This window comes from Pseudorasbora parva, chromosome 6 (assembly GCF_024679245.1).
Source record: "Pseudorasbora parva isolate DD20220531a chromosome 6, ASM2467924v1, whole genome shotgun sequence".
In the NCBI taxonomy this organism is placed as follows: domain Eukaryota; kingdom Metazoa; phylum Chordata; class Actinopteri; order Cypriniformes; family Gobionidae; genus Pseudorasbora; species Pseudorasbora parva.
This window is the reverse complement of record NC_090177.1, coordinates 15,308,353-15,327,357: the sequence shown is the minus strand read 5'-3', so window position 1 is coordinate 15,327,357 and position 19,005 is coordinate 15,308,353. Positions and strand designations below refer to the sequence as shown.

General features: G+C 37.8%; 1 protein-coding gene across 3 annotated transcripts in view; it reads left to right on the top strand.

Moving 5' to 3' along the window:
- Positions 1-19,005, top strand: part of chchd6a (coiled-coil-helix-coiled-coil-helix domain containing 6a) — a 110,500-nt gene that overhangs the window by 69,484 nt on the left and 22,011 nt on the right. For all 3 annotated transcript variants that reach the window (XM_067445764.1, XM_067445765.1, XM_067445766.1), the window contains one exon: positions 11,267-11,402. In XM_067445764.1, the coding sequence (XP_067301865.1) occupies positions 11,267-11,402 (136 nt within the window). The remainder of the gene's footprint in view (positions 1-11,266; positions 11,403-19,005) is intronic.

The following is a 19,005-nucleotide window of genomic DNA, read 5'->3' as shown; positions in this document are numbered from 1 at the left end:
TATTAGAGGCTCTTTATTAATGTGCTTTTTTATTATTATTTATTTTATTTTTTAAACTTGTATATTATGCATCTACAGTTGCATTTACATATTCAAATTTCCAAAGAATATTGGCTGAAATTTTTCTATAGCCTAGCTTAAATTTCTGTTTATTGTCAAAGTTTAATTGTCGTTTTATTGTTTTGTCATTTCCTAGACAACAAATTTTCTAAAAGAACAGTGTTAGGTAAAAAAGGGTTAGCTAGTTGTTTTAACTAGAATATAATAATTTTTGATCATCCCTAGAGCTTGTTGTTGGTCTGTTTTGAATGGATTGTACATACAAATAATTAGCTCTGTGGATATTTTTGAAAGCTATTTTTCTTCTGGATCCCTTCTGTTAGGTAGTGTAGGGCTGTTCAGCTGAACCCCCCACAGAGCAAAGCACCGTGGGATCTTTTGTATGTTAGTTAGCTAATTTTTTGGAAAGGAGGGCAATCATTCAAACATTAAAATCCTGAATTCACCAGGCGACTCTTAAAATTGCCTTTATGTGTGACAATACAAAAATAACACTTTTGACCGTTAAACCTGCAGATGGCTTGTGACTAATTATCTCCCAGCATGCTTTGTGCTAGATTTAAAGAGGGATTTGAAACGATAATCTCTCAAGGCCGTCCCAGTGTGCGAGGTATCGTGTAGCGCGGCAACACGCCATTGAGCTCAGATCGTCAGATCGAGTGTACGTGATTTACGTGTGTAAGTGTTTGTGTTAGCTTGTTTCCTCTCCTGTCCCTCTTGAGTCTCACAGGTTTTGTACCAGCTGTCGGTGAGTGCCAGTCGTAGGTGCAAAGATGGCAAAGAGGCGAGTGCTTTGAGGTTATACAAACGATGTTGGCACCTGGGTAATGAGCTTCCCCCTGGGGATGTCTCATCTGCCAATCAGAGCACAGAAGAACATCTGTACATGACTACTTCAGTTTTTGTGTGTCTTTGTTGGTAGTGTCTGACCTTGTTCTTTTACTAAAACAGCCGTGCTGAAAGCAGACTGAGGCGCCTCTTTAAAGTCGAAATGAAATGCTGTTCGCAACCCTTTTTACTTTTGTAATGAGATGAAATGTTAGGGAAAAAGTGGGCGTTTCGTGAGAGAATATAGCCAGATGTCTGCAATTAAAAGGTTGACACAAGGAAGTTTGGCGGTGTCCACTGGAAAGTTCTTGCAGAATTTTTTATGAGAGAGTCCACATTTTTAAAGGGGTCCTGTTATGCTTTTGTACATTTTAATCTTCCTTTAGTGTTTTGTGTCTAGAAATGTCAATATTTATCGATACTGAAATATCGGAAACAGTTTAAATGCTTCTTTTGCAGTATTGATACAACGATACCGGCTGCGTGTTCTCGCTTTTTTCTTTCACGAACGATGAATTGACACACACCCGCTCGCTGACCAGTTGAATATTGCTTTTATTGCGCATGATTTTACTCATTCCCGCAGATTTCGTGCTCACGCAAAAAGCATGTGCACCGCTGATCTATATAAGTGGCACGCAGGTAAAAACTGACTCTCAAACAGTTTGTGAATACCGTTGACTTTTTTCCCCATTCTTATTGCTTTTATGCGGTCAAATACATAAAATATGTCAAAATGCTGGTCTTGCAGAGTATTCAGGTAAATACAGTCAGTTTTGAAACATTTGGTAGGGGGCGTGATATTTCTGAAACGCGTGCAAAGCTGTTGACCAATCACAGCACATGGGTTTAGCTGACCAATCAGAGCTTTTGTGGAAGGAGGAGATTCATATATTCCAAGCAGCGACCTCCCCCAGTTTCTGTTGAAGCCAATACGGAAGTGACTTAAACTGCAATTCCTTGACTGGCCACTAGGGACAGGCTCGAGAAGGGAGCAGAATCTTATTGAGCCCCATGATAATATTCCCAACATTACAGCAGAATAAAAACATGTTTACAACCTAGTACAAATTATGGTTTTGGTCTATACGGCTAATTTTTCCCTTCATGACAATTGTGAAGGGGGTGATTTTTTTTTAATAACTCATTCGTTTACATTATATAAAGCCTTAAGGGCGTGGTCACTTGACAGGTGGATAGCCATGTATTCGCTGTCTGTTAGTCATCGTATCACCTAAACTCCACCCACATCCCGCCTCTTTGCCCATTTTCTGTTATCTGGGCGTGATGGCAACGGCCAGGTCTCTACTATATGCTTCAGATCAGCTCTTCGGAATCCTATGGGTGACGTCACGGACACTAAATCCATATTTTTCTTTGATATTTACCAGAACTAAATACAGTGTTACAAAATGAGAAGACAGATGCTGCAACAAAGTAAAATATGTTTTTTTTTTTTTACATTCAAGGATGAAATCCCATTCTAGTACATACTGAAAACAAAATCAAGACTTTGAAAAAGGGCATAAAGGTCCCCTTTAATTGTAAACAACATGCACTGATGAATTACACAGAAAAACAAACAAAAAATGTGTGTTAACATGTAAAAATTGAATTATTTTTAATATCCGTTTAGTTTAAATTCGAAAGATTAAAAATTACAAATCTGTTATTTCCTTGTTTTCGCACTTGCTTAGGTACAGTTTGTTCAGTCCGTTTAATCCATTTGTTGGCAGTTATATTTCAGAGAGCTTTAGCAAGAATTTTTGCTGTTCTACCTGCGTGAAGCTGATGTTTTAATCCTGGTTTTAATCCCTGAGGGTACAGCAGCCTCCAGACCCCCGACTTCTGGAGCATGACAAGGCTGCCGTTTAATCCTCACCCGCCTCACGAGCCTCGAACGGTTCAGGGTCCCTCTGTCGTTTGCCTTTCCAACACACAGAGTTCTAAGACAGCCATGCCCCCGCGGCCATCCTGCCCCATTCCCGAGCGAGGAGAGTGCAGTGGATCTGATATCTCAAATTGAAAACGCCTGCTGAGGAACTGCGATCCAGCCAAGGCAAACTACCAAACCTACAGGGCTGTTAAGAAACTCGGCTGGACCTGTCAGTCAGGGATATAGACTAGGCAGTGCAGAGAGGCGGTGGAGGTACACCACAAGAGGTTTGAATGTGTTTGCTAATGCCGAGGTTTACTGCATTGAAGTTGAATCCTGCTCATATTGCACAGCAAAATTATATTTTGCATAATGAATGTTATTTTCGATATACATTTTTTTCTCCAATTTTAATTTCGGTATTGGAAAAAAAACACTAAACGCTACCTCCGTCAAAAATTAGATATTGAGGAGTATTATGTTCATTAGGGTTGTCCCCGACTAAGGATTTACACATTCGAATCAGAATGGTCAAATCTCTCTATGGTCGACCGATAGTCGAATCATCTGTGTGTGTGAATGGGTTGGGAGGGGCATGACACTAGTCAGCAGAAGGGTAAAACTATTTTTATTTTCCTTTACACACGACTGCACACAGCAACAACTTTTAATAAAGCGACCACAACTGCCTGCCAACTGACAGATGAACTGACAATGGCTTTTTTATTTAGGTTTAAATAAAAGGTAATGTGGTGGATAAACATTCGTAAAACATTTTCTCATAACATTTTAAAGCCGCGATCGAAATACAGAACTTCACACAAATATATAAAAAAAATAGACATTTTTAAAATATAGAAAAAAAGAAAAATGAAGAAAAAAAATGAAAAATATATTTTCAATAAACGTTTTGATAAATAAACCTAAAAAAATACCTGCCTGGAGAGGAAAAGAACACTTGGAGTGCATATACATGGAAGTTCTTAAGCGATTATGCCTAAAGGGGGTCGCACACCAGACGCGAAGCTCAGCACCGGACGTGCACATTATATACGCGCAAGCTCAATATTGAACCGACTTCTGACAGAAGAGCTGTACGATGGGTGTATCTTGTAGCACAGGGTGAAATCAGTATGTACATTGATGATTTGAGGGAAATATAATATAAAGTTAATATAAAACCTTGAAATGGGGCTCTATGGTGCGGCAGGATTTTAAACAACCTCCTGAGTCGCCACGGAAAGGCGCCGAATGCCCCCACCGACATGCGTACACTTACTAAAAACATGTTTGTCGCATTTTAAAGATATGGCACAGCGCTGAGCTTCCAACCCTTTAAAGGGGTTGCACACCCGCAAATATTTGACTGAGAGGTCGGTGGTTGAATCCGGCTCCGCATATCGATGCATCGAATCTTCGACTATTCGGGGTCACCCCTAATGTTCATCAAATACTTTTGCTTCTAACACACTAAATCCCAGATGCAGCCCTTTCTTAAATAACAGTTTGTTTGCAGAATATAGATTTTAAACAACATGAGGGTGAGTAAATTGTGACAGTTTATTTTTGGGTGAACTATCTCTTTAAAAGAATGAAGCAAACAAGAATAGTAAGAAATGCATCTGGTCAGCGTCATGCTTGGTCTCTCTTTCCAGTAAACTCTCTATGGCAGCCAATTATATAGCCTTAGCCAGGCATTTGTTGTTGTTTTTTTTTTTTTTTGCAATGGATGTTGTTTGCGGCCTCTCAGAGGAAAGGCCCTCATTAGAGGAGCTTTTGGCTGGAAGGGTGGGTGGAAGTGTGGGACTAGACTGTGGGTCATGAGTCGTGCTTTAGCACAGCCACAGTAACAGCACATATTCAGAAGTCTTTTGCAACCCAGTTTTTTTTTTCACACAAGAAATACTTTTTTCACGCATGCCAGGGGTTTATGGTTTGAATTCTTATGATAATTATCTGTTGGCCTTCTCTTCTCACAATGCTCTCTTCTCATAATTTGTTAAGACTTTATTTGACCACGATGAGTCATCGTCATCATGGGTAATTTATGTACTTTTTGCAGTTGCACTTCTTTGAGAGAAGACTTTTTGTGTAACTTTTTCTTCTGTAACTGTGGCCTAGGAAGGTTCCACCTCCACCAGGAATGATTAATGAACAGTCTTTAACTGTCAATGCAGAACAGTTGTGCCTTTTTAAGACACTCAGTTTTCTGTAACCATTGACAGCTCCTTTTCAGCCTTTAAGTCAAGGTAAATCTCATTTAGCAGCTTGTCCAGGTCATGTTTTACCCCAAAAAATCTAAAGAAAAAAAGTGACATAGAGAAAGTGAAGTTATTTTGTTTGCATTGTGACACTGTATTCATAATATTTCACCCCCTCCAATTCTTATTATTGTAATTTGTCCAGACTTTTTACTTTAGACTTGTTATTAATTCCCTTCGATCTCAGTTTTGATTCTTGTTACATAGATTCTCATTGATTGCGATATAAAAAATAAAAAAATCCCAAAAAGATTTTTTTAAATAAATACTGTGATGTAGAATCTTAAGGCTTTCAATTTATGTCAATTGATTAAGATATTTAATCACGATCAATCACATGAGTTATATATATTATATATATAATGTCATGAGTTAACTCGTGGGTAATCACGATTGTCAAGGGTTAACTCGCCGTTAATCTTGATTTAACATTTTTATCAGTTATAAATGTATCTTAAATTAATATGTTTCAAGTTTTTAATACTCTAATCAACATGGGTATGGACAAATATGCATGCTTTATGCAAATGTAAGTTCATTATTAGTGAAACCATACTCAACAGAGCATGAAGACTAGACATTAGGGGTGTAACGGTTCACAAAATTCACGGTTCGGTTCGATACGATACACTGGTGTCACGGTTCGGTTCGGTACGGTTCGGTATGTTTTAGATACAGCAAAAAGAAAAAAATGGCAGATAAATTACCTTTTTAATTATTTTTTTATTAAAACTAACAAAGTATGATTTTTTTTTTTTACATTGAACAATGATGGAGCTATACTTTACCCATCTTCTATGTAGTTACAGGAATAAGACATTAACTCTTTACATTAGCTCTCTCCACACTTTTTTCACACACTACTGCTTTTGTCATCCCCCAAATCCTCACTTGTCTGACTCTCAAGGGGGCGTGTCTGAAGAACGTGGCTGTTCAGCTCCCATTCATAATGTTATGTGCCGTTACAGTCAGGTAGCTTTGTGTAGCCCTTGACATCCAGCCGTCTGTTGTCAGAGCAACCGCTGTTGCATTGGCCAATTGGTTCTCTGTTTGTGCTTTTGTTTTTTGGGACAAAGCAGGAATTACTGGCTGAAATGGGCTCGTGAAGGAACATTGTAACGGGGCTCAATTACTTTAAGCATGTTCTTAAAACTCCGTCTGCAGTGCGTTTTGCGCTGCGTATGCGTATTCGTATTCAAATATGCTGCGTTTTCAGTCCGCAACCGTTAACATGGGTACGGAAAAAATACGCACCGCATAGACTACGCACTGCAGACGGAGTTTGTGTGAAAATGGGCGTAAGGTCTCATATCATGATGTCTTTTGCAATTTGAATAAGTTGAAAATGTCTGTCTTAATGCTGCGGGGATAGTTTGTGGCTGTTTCTCCTTTTTATCGTCTTGTTGTCGGCGTAAATGAGCTGACATGATATCCATTTTGCCACGAGCATTTAGCGCGTAGCCTACTGAGTAAGCGAGCACCTGACTGAGCAGCTTAAAACATAATTGGAGTTTTTTTTTTTTTTCACTTCGGCGGTGTCAGGGGCATTGCCTGTTATGTCGTTTTGGTTATTGCTGAACGCATGTTATAATATTTCACACACTTTTTTATTTTTCCAAGTCTAATTAATTAGTCCGAGAACCGTTCGGTACATAATGGGTACCGCGTACCGAACCGAAAGCCTCGTACCGAACGGTTCAATACGAATACGCGTATCGTTACACCCCTACTAGACATATATCAAAAGTAAAAAAATTAGAATAAGCAGTGATTTCTCTCATTTTAAGAATATAAATAAAGCGAGTTTTTAACACTGGCAGTTTAGTTCAGAACTGGGCACAGTTTGTATGAAAAATTGGTAATGTGAAAGCTGTCATGTGGACATGAGAGCGCTCCAGTACCGCACCATACCATAACCGGAGGACGTCCATATTCCATGAGTAGGAATATAGTGTGGCCCCTTTAAGAGATGCGCTTTGCTTATTGAATATTGGCAGTATTATTTGTGTGCGTGTGCGCCAAACTTGGCACGATTTACATTGTGAGAAACACAGACTCAGGAGCTCTTGTTCAGAAAAGTAACCTGCAGGAACCGTTTTAGCTGATTGTAATGTATTTTGTTCAATAAAACACATGTAATGTAAGTGGTGATGGTGTTAATGATTTACCTTGGATATAAGCGAGAGCGAGCTTGCAGTGTATTCAGTATATACAGAAAATATGGTAGCTTGTAGGCAATAACTGCACTTGTTTCAGAATAGTAATGTTAATGCATTATTATACATTATGCATTATTCACTAATATTAATAATATCAGTGTTAATATTAAAATGAGGAAATAATGCAAAAAAAAAAATAGCCACAGTCTGTTTATCATAAAAACATTTTTAAATAAAATATTTCGATCACATTAATGTAGGGTTCGCCAAATAGGTTTGTGAGATGAAAAAACTCACAGGCAGCAGATTTATTTTGTTATAATGATTTAAATATAATTTTTTTTATTTTAAAGTACAATATACTACTACTACTGCTGCCACCACTAATAATGATTATTGTTATTATTGGCATCGGATAATGGTGAACATACCAATTTGCCATTATATTTTAGAATATTAACTTAAAATCTCAAAAGGGTACTTCAAGTACATATTTTACATCTTAGGGGTTGGACTGACAAAAAAGTTTGGGAACCCCTGCATTAATATAAAGTCTTTTGAATTTAATTTAGGAGCTTTTATCACCTATGTATTAATGTAATTCATGTTATTACTGGATTGGCATGTCACGCAATTAAGTTGACTAAAAAATGGTCATCATTTGACAGTTTTACATTTATATAAACGCATACATTTGTAAAGAAACCTAAATGGAGAATTCCAGGTGTGCTGCAAGTTGTGATTTTTAGGAAGAGACTTCTGCACTGCTGCTTTGTGACCTCGTGTCTTGTGGACATGTCCGACAGCTCCCGCACCCCAACAACCCCTCACCTTGTCACGCCAGAGTAACATCTCCTCTCTACACCTGTCTCCGTGCGGTGGGCCGAAGGTTACGGAAGCGCGCGTGACTGTTGAGCTCTGCGCAGTGATTGACTAGAGGCAGAGAGAAGTGACTCCTCAGCACTTCAGAGACCGTTACCCTGGAGAGAGGTGCAGAACTCGGGCCCGTCGGTCTAGCAAATGCGGACCCTGCCTACAGGAGTAATTATCAGCTTTGTCAGATCCCTCCGAGCACTTTCTCTCTCTCTCTCTCTTTATCTCTTTCTTCTTCCCATCCTCCTCTCGCCCTGTCAGGTTTAAGTGGGGTCCATCGCTGTGGAAAAACGCCTGGCCCCTACAGGTGAGATTGGACGGGAGGGTGGAGGGATGAGGTCTAGGAGGAGATGGGAGAAAGCCTGTGTTCAGTCAATTGAAAAGCTGTCAGAGTGCGAGCGAGCCCCTGGAAGGAGAGTCGACAAGATAAGACGAGGTTCTCATCTGCCAGCTGAGCTCGAGTGAGGTCAAGGCAGCGGTGCTTCTAATCTAGTTAATTTTAGACCCTTGATTCAGAAAACATGTCGAGCTGAACTGTGAGCCGATAAAACCTTGTGGCCTACGTGTTATATCAAGTTTGATTTTGTGTTTTTGTGTTCTCCTCTCGCTATTATTTGTTTATCTCAGTTTCTCAAGCATTCAGACGGTAATCCGAGTTCGAGTCACGGCTCGCCGAGATTTCCGGTAATTCCAAAGTCTTGTTTTCTCTTATCATCAAGAGCTGATTGGAAATAATTAACGAGCGAGCGGAAGCTAAACCTCTGCGCGGTCTTTGGTATCTACCAATTTTCAGCTAGCGTGCGGCTCCTTAGCATCAGAATAATGAGCTTGTCTCTCCAAGTTACAAGCACATGCTCCTACACACAGAATGTGTTTTAAGCTAATTTAATCTTTTGTAGTTGCGTTGCTTTTCCTTTGCATTTCATTTCCATATTTTTGAATTACGCTTTGTGCGTTTCCTTCTCGGAAAGGTTTCTGAAGTCGCGCTTTGTTCTGTAGCACTCTGCTCCGTTAAGGAGATTACAAATAATAGACGAAATTCTGGTAATTAACATTTAATCTTTAAATGCTGTGTTATTTATTTACAGATGTGAAATGAGGAAATGAGTGTCCCTTAAACAGGCATGGTTTCTGCTCTTCAAAGCACAGCAGTTCGTAAGCAGCTCAGCTAATATTTTTATTAAAGACCTCACCTTCAATTTGGTTCAATTCTGTTCAGCCCGGGTTTGAGCAAGCCAATTTTCTGCTTCAGACTGCTTTAATAAACCCTCTGCTCTATCAGAAGCCTCTGCTGTTCCTGATGAAGGCAGTTTATTTTAAATTAAAGGAGAGTTTCTTATCAGCCGGAGCAAAGAATGTGACTACAGTAGTCGTTCTTCCTTTCGCAGGGTAATTAAAACATAAACCGCTTTCGGCGGCTGATAAAAGTATGGGATCTGATACGTGGTTGCACAGATGTTCCATTGATGGAAGTTTATTTCCTTGTTTTTCTCTATCCGGACACATCTGGTTTCCCTGAACGACCATAAGACGCACAACCCTGCTTGAAAGGATATCGACGGATTGGCGTATCTCTACCCTGCGTCAGTATGATGGCAATCGTTGATGATTTAATTGAACTTGCTAGTGAAACCTAAGCTAGATTGAGGCTCTAAATCGCCTTTCAATTAAGCAGGATGTCAGTCGATCGTCTGAAAGCCGCAGTCACGGTGAAGCTGGAGGTGGATGCACGGCTTCCCTTTGCTTAATCAGTCTAGTGATATTTAACATGACACCTGGCTAGCTGAGCTTTCGTCAACTTGACGGCAAGAGTTATTAGCTTGAGTGGATAAACTGCACTATAAATCCTTGTTTTGTTGGTTTATGATATGCGTTGAACAAATAAATACTACTTAAACTTTTCAACATACATTCTGTTTTATCAGTCAAGCCATCAATAATTTCTTTGGTGCAATGCTTAGGTAGGTCACTGTAAAAGTGATGGTATTGCTTTAGATTAAATTATTAAATGCTACATACATCATTACTGTTAATTGGCCGTTTGCATGATAGCTTGATTTGATGGACCACTCAAACACTGTTTCTTTGCTTAATTTTGTTGCTTTAGAATATGCCTTTTAGCAAAGATACTTGGACAAATCTTTATTTAATTGGATATTATTTTATGGTTAAATACATACATGGTAAATTTTAATATTAAATATATATATTTATATATTTTTACAATAGCTGCTTGATTGTGTGCTATTAGTTTGCTATAAAATAGCCAATCTTTTATCAGTTTGGCCATTTGAGTTTTCAATTTTTTTTATTCAGATACATTATCTGAGTGAAAACTAGCTAGTATATCGTTTGTTCATTTGACAGCCAGATTGATTGGATTAAAATCTTACTAAAACCTTTTGTGGTTGCGGTTTTATTTTCTTAGTATATAATATGAAACACCACGTACATGATTCAAATCCATAATTTTAATTAAATTTAATCTAACAATAGCTTGCCTGGATTTCAAATTGGCATTGAGGACAGTTAGCCTTATAAACTCTCATTTTTGGCTTGTATTATTACATTTCGTGCTTTGAGCACAAATTTCTTACGCTTTTTAGCAACGATACTTGCTCAGATCTCACCGCATACATTATTTGAGTCAATAACCGCCATTTAACCGCCATTTCAACAATGGCGGTTCGGATTCGCGTTATTAATTTGAGTGAAGGTGTTTGTCTGAAGTGAGGATGAATGACAGGTTATTTGCCGCTCTTTTTTGCCTTCAGGGTCTACTGTACAGATGTTCAGAGGAGTTTGTCGGGTCTGTTCACCGCCTCCACCTCCTTCCCGCTCGCTGGGTTATTTATCATAGTTGTTCTAGTCACTGCCACTCTTGACACTGGTGTTATTAATGAATATCCACTCTGCCGGTAATTCAGTTTAACCTGTCTCCTCGCATTCATTCATTCTACTAAACCATCCACAGGAAGAGCGAAATTGAGGGAGGGGTGGGAGAGGGAGGGGGAGGGAAGAAGGAAATGAGTGAGTCGTGCGACTGTATTTTACCGCTGTTTTTTTGGTTACGCTTCATATAAAATATTTACTGTCACTGCCTGCTCAATCCTGCCAGGATGTGTACAACAATGTCCCTCCACCTTTGTAGAAGTTAGACACTTTTGCCCTCATGATTCCTACTCACTGACCCATGACCTTTTCCACAGGCCGCGTAATGTGGAGCCAGTGTGTTCGAACCTGCAAGCACAGATCCTGAACTGCTATAGAGAGAACCGTGAGCAGACTCTTCAGTGTTCAGACCTGGCCAAAGAGTACATGCAGTGCATCAATGCAGCTAAAAAGGTAAGAAACCATAAAGATTTAGTTTTTGTTTAAACAGTGTTGAAGTTCATTTATTTACCGGAAACGTTAAAATATCACAGTTCAACAAGCATATACTTTTTAAGCAGGCATTAGAAATATTACATCTATAAATATGAAACAATCTTATATAAATATACTAATGAAACTAAATAGAAATATATCGCTAGCACTTTATAATGACATTAATTTACAATGTAATGTACTTTATGAATATAATGCTATATTAAAGGTAGGGTAGGTAAGAATTTCTTTAAAAACTTTTTTCCCAAATTTGTTTAAACTTTCTTTATATATCAATACATAATTAAAATGAAAGTACTCAGAAAAAGAAAATATAAAAATTGAGTGTCTGTAGACACTCATGACACTCACGACTCTTAAAGACAGCACATTATTTTCCATTCACTTCACCTTCTCCCTTCTGGCCCCCAAAACACATGAACTCAGCTGAAAGACGCATTATTTACCTGAGACAAGCATAGAAGAAGGAGCGTAGTGCATGTCGTGACATCATATCAGAATCACATGTAATAAAAAATCTAACTTTATCAGTATGAATATAAACAAATAAGATGTATTTTAGTACTCGCTATCAAGCTAGAATAACATTACTAGTAAATATTAAAATATATTTTAGTTTGATACAGTAACGAGCTAGTTATATTTATAAGGCAAAGCTAAAAATGGGTAGCATTGATACATGTTTTTCCAATAACATCAGTTATACTGTGATGAAGATGAATTTCGTGTAAGATTCATATACAGTGTTTTGCATGTAAGACTTTCCATGATGAAAGCATTGTTGATTAGTGGTAGCTAAAGCCAACTTATTTCTAAAATAAGTTCCTGGACGCGGTGTACTAGCTTTTACATATGCATTTTGTTATCTAGAGTTAAATTTTGCGAAATTCAACATGACAGTGATCAACTTGAGCTAAGCATATTGAGTATTTATCATCTTTACTAATGGCTAAGTGTATAACATTGTAACTTTATGCTAAGTAATATTATTTTAGCTATATTAGGTAGCTACGTGTGCTAGTGATACATGCTTCATGAAAACATAACCAAAAAAAAAGTATAATCAAAATGAAAGATTACTTGTCAAGCAGAAATACAGCCATCAAGGAGTCGCTTTTCAGCCCCTTGAGGTCCCTCAGTTCTCGTCATCGTTGGAAAGCCACGCATATATTTACTCGCATTTGATTTCTTTGTTTATCCAAAGACTTTTTGTGCATTGCCTTTTCTTGTACTGTCTTGCTTTTTTTGCATTGTTTGCCTTCCGCTGATGGCAAAACCCGGCACTGTGAATTTTGAATGCTTTTGCTCTTCCTAGGGCCGGGGTGCGCGCATGTGGGCAGATCCTGTAGAGAAAGGGGTGGTCGCCATGGTGGCGAGAGAGAGTGACAGTTGCCCAAGCCAATCACTTGTTTCGTCCCGAACGAAAATAACGAGCGGTGTTTATTGTAGATTAAAAAGTCTAGAGTCACTCGATTTTTATACTCTCTTTTTCAGAGTACTTACCTTTTAATTATGTATTGACATATAAAGAAAGTTTAAACAAATTTGGACAAAAGTGTTTTAGATCATTCTTACCTACCCTACCTTTAATGTTAATACAATTCTTAACAGATAAGTAGTTTCTTGAAATATGACTGTTCATGACATTGAACATTGAAGGCTTTGAATATTATTAAAAATATGAATTCATATTAAATGTTTTCTGATGTACGATTCACTAATAGGAGGAAATATTGAAACCCAAGTCGTTTTCGATTTACATCTTGTAGGAAATTCACACTCCACCGACATCGGGTTTCATGGTATATGTGTGTTACACCTGTCGGCATCTGTTGGCATTGGTCGGTTTTAAAATGTTAGTTTGTTGGTTCGTGGAATCTCTGAGAAGGGCCGTACTGTAATCTGGCAATTGTCCATGTTAGATGGCTTCTGTTATGCAGTGTAAATTGGCCTTTAATTATACAGTAACAATTAAAGCTTGTTTGATTCTAGAGGATGTTCACTCTGAGGTTGCCAAGTTGCTGTACTGTTGATTTCCAGCAGCTGTCCTACTTGACATTAGTATACAGCTTCAAGCACAGTAATATGTGAACTTCGCTCTCGCTTTCATTGCTATTAGGCATTCCTGTAGCTCAGTTGGTAGAGCAAGACCCTAGAAATGCCAAGATCATGGATTTAATTGATTGGGGATACAAAAACTGATGAAATGTATCCCTTGAATGCACTGCAAGTCTCTTTCTGCTAAATGCATAAATATAAATGTAAATGCCCATTGGCATCTGCATTGCATTGCAGCGAATTTGCATAGAGTTGAACTCTCATCAATGGTCTGTAGCTCATATCTCCTCAAACTGTCAAATCTCATTGAAAGAGAGTAATTTTCTAGTAATTTTGTTATCATTTGCTGCCCGTGTGAATGTACCTTAATGATCAGAGAGAGAGGGGGGTGTAAATTGGTCATGCAAAACTCAATTTTGATTGTTATTGGTGTAAGAAACCTTGTATAGTTCAACCAAAAATGAAAATGCTGTGATTATTTACTCTCCCTCATTTTTTTTCTGTGCAACACAAAAAGGTATTTAGAAAAATGTCTCAGGATTAGGGCTGTGTGATATTGACAATATCAATTGTGATATTGATAACGATAATTAGACAATATTTTTAGGACTGCCGTGCTTAGATGACTCCTAAAGTTTTTGATATTCGTCATAATCCGTGGTCCGTTCACAGCAATGACAGAAATAATCCAAAAAGTGTAAATAGATTTTAACCTTTTATGGGAAACACAGAAGCTGCATCTGAAGTGCCATTTAATGACCTTTAATGCAGTTTAATACAGCTCAGAGGTGACAAATGAATAACCTGCAGTTATGCATAAATAATGTTTTGATATTTAAAACATAAAACGTTGAAATTATTTAAAACATGAAAAGGTACTTTAAATGTTACATTAAAACCGCCAGTATGTGGCAGCAAGTCAAAAGGCAATATGGTGTCTAAAATGAAAGTTACTTAACATTACCTTCTTGTTTAGTAAACTTTTATAAAATCAATATCAATTTGCTATCATGCTGATACATGGAGAAAAACTGCACTCTTTGTGTGATATTTATCAATTATCTTAGATGATATAAATATAGACCAACATGTAGTGAAAGTGTACGCACCCACACTTGACAAATCTACAAGACTAGCCTACGTTATGTAGGCCTAGTCTGCGCGTGCACTCGACAATGTCAGATCGAACATCGTTAAAAACAACAATTATGATGTTATTGCAGACGATGTACATCGCACATCCATACTCAGGATTTCCAAAATTGTCCCTACCCTCATTCACTGTTCCCTCCATTAGTCAACTAATATAGTTCCCTTTAAGGGAGTGAATGAAAACAAGTGAGCGAATTCAGGCACTGACTGTGCCGGAAGAGTTGCCGCTTTTGCATATAGTTTGTGCTTGATGTGTAATAATCATTCGGAATTTAGCAAACTGACAGCTCCAGTATTAAGATTAAAAGATTTATCTTGAACTCTGTAATGAAAACTACGTATAAAACCTAATTAAACAATTTGATGATGACCGATTCAGCAGCGATTATGCAACTCACACAATGTCTCTAGCCGTTGTGTATACATTGGTTGTACACTCATTACTGCGGTGCATTGTGGGATTGACTGAGTGCACTCAATAATGCCCACTTTGGTTTCTAACACCATAGCTAGGGTATAGGGGCGATTTTGTTTGATTTCTTTTAAACCTCCATACATGGAAAGTCAATGAATGTTGTTTGGACCCAAACATTTTTCAAAATAACTTACTTTTCACTTTTATTTGTGTTCTACAAGGAAAATCATAGTGATTTGGAAGAACATTAGGGTGCGTTCCAGTGGCTTATGTGTTGTGTGTTGTTTCGCGGCACCCTCACTGCAGCGCTGTCAGTAAAGGTGTACTTTTTCAAGGTGTTAATTCTCCAGGAGTTTTACTTTTAATGTTCAGTTGTAGCCAGGCAACAGTAGAGTAATTGCTCCACTCCATCACACCCTCAGTCGCAAGGAGAGTGTGTGTGTGTGTGTGTGTGTGTGTGTGTGTGTGTGTGTGTGTGGATGGGTTGCTGGCTCACTAGTACACACTGCACTCAGAGAGTGTGTGATAATCACTGCTATGGCAACAGCTCACAGTACCAGGATGTGGATCTGGCATGCCGCATGCTGCTGCCGGTGGGTTATCGCTCTCACTTCCTCATTCCCCTCACCTCCACTAATCCGTGCTATATCTTAACTGTTGAATGCAAGTGCCTTCTGTTGATTTAAACTGCTATTACTTAGCAGAACAGCTATTCAGGTCATGTTTGAAAATGTGCGTGTTGTTTGGCCTTGCAGTGTTTTTTTTTTCTTGAGTCTTTCTGAATTGAGTATTTTAAAGAAAAGGGGTTTTCAATGTAGTTTGATGAAGCAATTTTGTGAGTGCAGACACTCAGTTGCATGCTGTGTCTTTGTCTAACTTTTCACATAAGCATTATTGCCACAAAAGCAGGAGGTGGTAAACAAAATCTAGATCAATGGATCGAACATCGCTCTCAGTGCGCACAAAGCCTCAGAATATTTGTTCACTTTGTGGGCCAGAGGCGAGACTGTATGTCTACCTGCTGGAAAGAGAGATTGGCTTTTAATGTGGCTTTCCCTTTTCTACACACTGGGTGAGGTGAACATGAAAACAGATTTGATCATAAGAAATATGTTAGGTTAATAAATCATAATAATAGATTTTATTTATAATGCACTTTATGGAGGAAAAGGGGGTTGTCATAGTCAGAGGTCAATCAAAATTGACAATTTACTCACCTTTATGTTGTTCCAAACCTGTATGACTTTCTTTTCTTTGTTGAACGCAAAAGTAGAATGTTAATGGTGTTCTTATATACAAATCAAAATTTAAGTTGCTGCTCCACTAAATCTTCCCTTCCGCCACAACTCTCAAATATCATTCACGTATGTGTTCGGTTCTACAGCAGAAGGGAAGATTTTCAATCTTTCCTCACAGAATGCATTGCATGGATTTGGTATCATATGATTTTAACATATATAATATGGAAGAAAAATTCTCCCCAGAGGAAAAAAAAAAACAGTTATGAGAGTGTTTAAAGGATGACGGAGGATTCTTTTTATTTTGCTCGAATTATTCCTTTAAACAATAAACATGTCAGTTTACATTACAAGTAACACTTGCTGAGGTGAGTCACTCACCTCTGGATAATATTGTTCTTTGCACAAGGCTTGTTACCCGTCAGATCAGACGTTGCTCGCTAGAGGTGTGAAATATAACGCAGTCAACCTTGTTATAATTGGGCTGCATTTAATTAGACTCCAGCAATTAAGCATACGCTAAGCCAGTGGTTCCCAAACTTTTTCTGCCAGGCCTTCCTTTTGTTTCAAGACCCAAGCCTGCACGTTTTTGAAAGCGTCTTATGCTCACCAAGGCTGCATTTATTTATTAAAATACAGTAAACCGATTAATATAGTTAAATATTTCAATTTAATCTAGCTTTTTTTCTATTTGAACGTTTTAACCAAGCGGCAACCTCCCGAGGCCTCACTTGAAGCCAACGCGGAAGTGACTTAAACTGCAATTCATCGACTGGCCACTAGAGACAAATAAATTATTGTGATGGCAAAGTTCAATTTACAGCATCATTATTAGTTTTCAGTCTCACATGATCCTTCAGAAATCATTCCAACATGCTGATTTGCTGCTCATTACATTATTTATGTAAAAAATGATTTTAGATATTGTTTTTAGGACTATTTGATGACTATACATACACCCAAAAAGGCACACTCAGACATTACCTTGGTTGCAAAATTAAGATTTGAAATATTCAGTACTAACTACTTAACGAGGCTTAACTGATAATTTTGATAATAATAAAAAAATGTTTCTTGAGCAGCAAATCAACATTTTAGAAATAAATGATGACTTCTGAAGGATCATGTGACACTGAAGAGTAATGATGCTGATTATTCAGCCTTGCCAGCACAGGAATAAATCTAAACTAGCATTGAACTAGCTTAAGTTTACAAATATTTGTTAACTGATTAGTCGACTAGTTTTCCAGACAACCCACCAGCTAGTCAATGTTGTAATTGTAGATATGTAATTTTGCACATTCCTATTTTAAGCACAGATCAAAGAAAAGTCTTCTCATCATAGCAGTTCCCAGACAGTAGTTATAGAAGCCCTTATTAGAGAAACTATCTTATGCTTTTGACACACTGGGAAGGCTGCATGCCCTGGAATGAAGGGAGAGGGAAGCAGGAGTTGGGCTGGAGCGAACCCCACGCTCTCCAACTGGGGGGCACCCACGCTTCTCTGGGCGTTGTCTGGGATAATGACTCCGAGATTGGCTGATTCCACCATCCTGCACGCTCCACACTGCACCGGGATCTTCCGCTCATTTACGGCCAGGGCCAGATGCACTGACTTTGATGGTGATTGATGTTTTGAGCTCCCTTGCATTTAACACAGAGGAAAAAGAGAGAGAGGCTCGTGGGCAACTGCTGAAGCAGAGATGGAGGGTAGGAGATAAAGAAGGGATAAAAAAAATGGAGGGGAAGAGAAAGAGAGAGCGGGAGAAGGGAATAGGCTAGTTAGCCCTCCGTGTCTGATGCTGGATTGATGCTGTGGGGCAGCAGGGGCTGTTGTGTCAGGTCTAAACTTTTTGAGAGGCTGCCCGAAACTTTTAATGCTGTTTCACTCGGTGCAAAATTTGCCCCCAAAGCCCCAGCTCTGCCATCAGCATTACTGCAGGCTCAAGGGCTAATGTCCCATGTGTGTGTTGATGTGTGTGTGAGACAGTTCAGGCCAATGCATGCTCTTCTAATAGATGTTTCAGAATGCCCGTCCACATATAGAAATACATCAGCACTCATATGAGCTCCGAGATGCTATAAATAATGTGAGTGTATTGAGAGCGTGAGAGTTTACGGGGTGCTCTATTCAATAATCATTGCTGCTGCAACCATTTTTTTATGCAATTTAAGAAAATTAATACAATCATTTTTTTAAAAATGTTTTTTAAATAAAAATAATAATTTATTACAGACTAACTCAAACCAAAAACCTAATACAACTTTGAATGATGTTACTTATATTTTACTTATATATTAGGTTGTTATATTTTACAATAATGACTATAAAAATTATTAAAATACAAATCACTAATATTTAAATAATTTGATTTATTTGATTTATTATTAAAATATAAATCTTCATATTTAATAGTAATAATAAATAGTATAACAAATGTTTAAATAAGAATCAAATGGATTGTTGTTGTTGTTATTTAAATATAAATCATATTGAATGATAATAATAATAATAATAATAAATATAATATAAAAACACAACAGATTAAATGTATTATTATATAAATTTAATAATAAAAAAATTAAATACATTTAATTGTTTTTTTACGATTATTAATATTATTATTATTATTAAAATTATTTTTGTATTTTTTGTAGTAAACAATACATAAAAATATACAATATAAAATTCACAAAA